Raw genomic sequence first — 570 nt, forward strand, 5'->3', positions numbered from 1 at the left:
ACACCGCCATCCTGCAGATGTGGCACCCTCACCACCAGCAGCAGAACAGGGTGCTGCTCCCTGGAGCCCAGAGAGCCAGCAGGATTTGAGATGCCAGGGGACAGTCCCCCAGGTCACAGCAGCACTACAGCACCGCCGACACCACCGAACCGAGCACTCGCAGCCCCCGGCTTCAACCGCAGCCGGTGCGGAGCTCCATGTCCCGAGCACCTACCCCTGTGCCGAGGCCATCGGTGGGGGTGGGCGAGATACCGTCCCCGCTCTCCTGGCCGCGGGCGCTGAGCTGGGGTGACATGGTGGGCGACTCATCGATGTAGGGCATGGTTTCCGAGCCCTCTGGCAGCGCTTTGGGCTCCTCGTTGCCCTCGGCGTCGTACTCGTCCGCACCATAGTTGAAGTCTGCCAGGGGAAGAGAGGGTGGGGGTGAGCATCCCGGCAGTGGCATGGCCGAGGGTCACGGCACGGTGCGCCACAACCGCCCCAGCCTGCGGTTACCTGCGGGCCACTGACCCCGTGTACAATAGCCGGGGCCACGTACGGACACGCACACCCGTAGCCCACCACAACCCC

The 570-nt window shown here is 67.0% G+C and overlaps 1 protein-coding gene across 1 annotated transcript in view; it reads right to left on the reverse strand.

Moving 5' to 3' along the window:
* The window catches only part of ABR (active BCR-related), a 25,508-nt gene extending 25,117 nt beyond the window's left edge, over nucleotides 1–391 (reverse strand). Inside the window, 1 exon segment of the mRNA XM_009882722.1 lies at nucleotides 215–391. Coding sequence (XP_009881024.1) covers nucleotides 215–322 — 108 coding nt within the window. The 5' untranslated portion in view covers nucleotides 323–391.
* Nucleotides 392–570: the final 179 nt, after the last annotated feature.

Source organism: Charadrius vociferus, unplaced genomic scaffold (genome assembly GCF_000708025.1).
Source record: "Charadrius vociferus isolate BGI_N301 unplaced genomic scaffold, ASM70802v2 scaffold793, whole genome shotgun sequence".
Taxonomy (NCBI): domain Eukaryota; kingdom Metazoa; phylum Chordata; class Aves; order Charadriiformes; family Charadriidae; genus Charadrius; species Charadrius vociferus.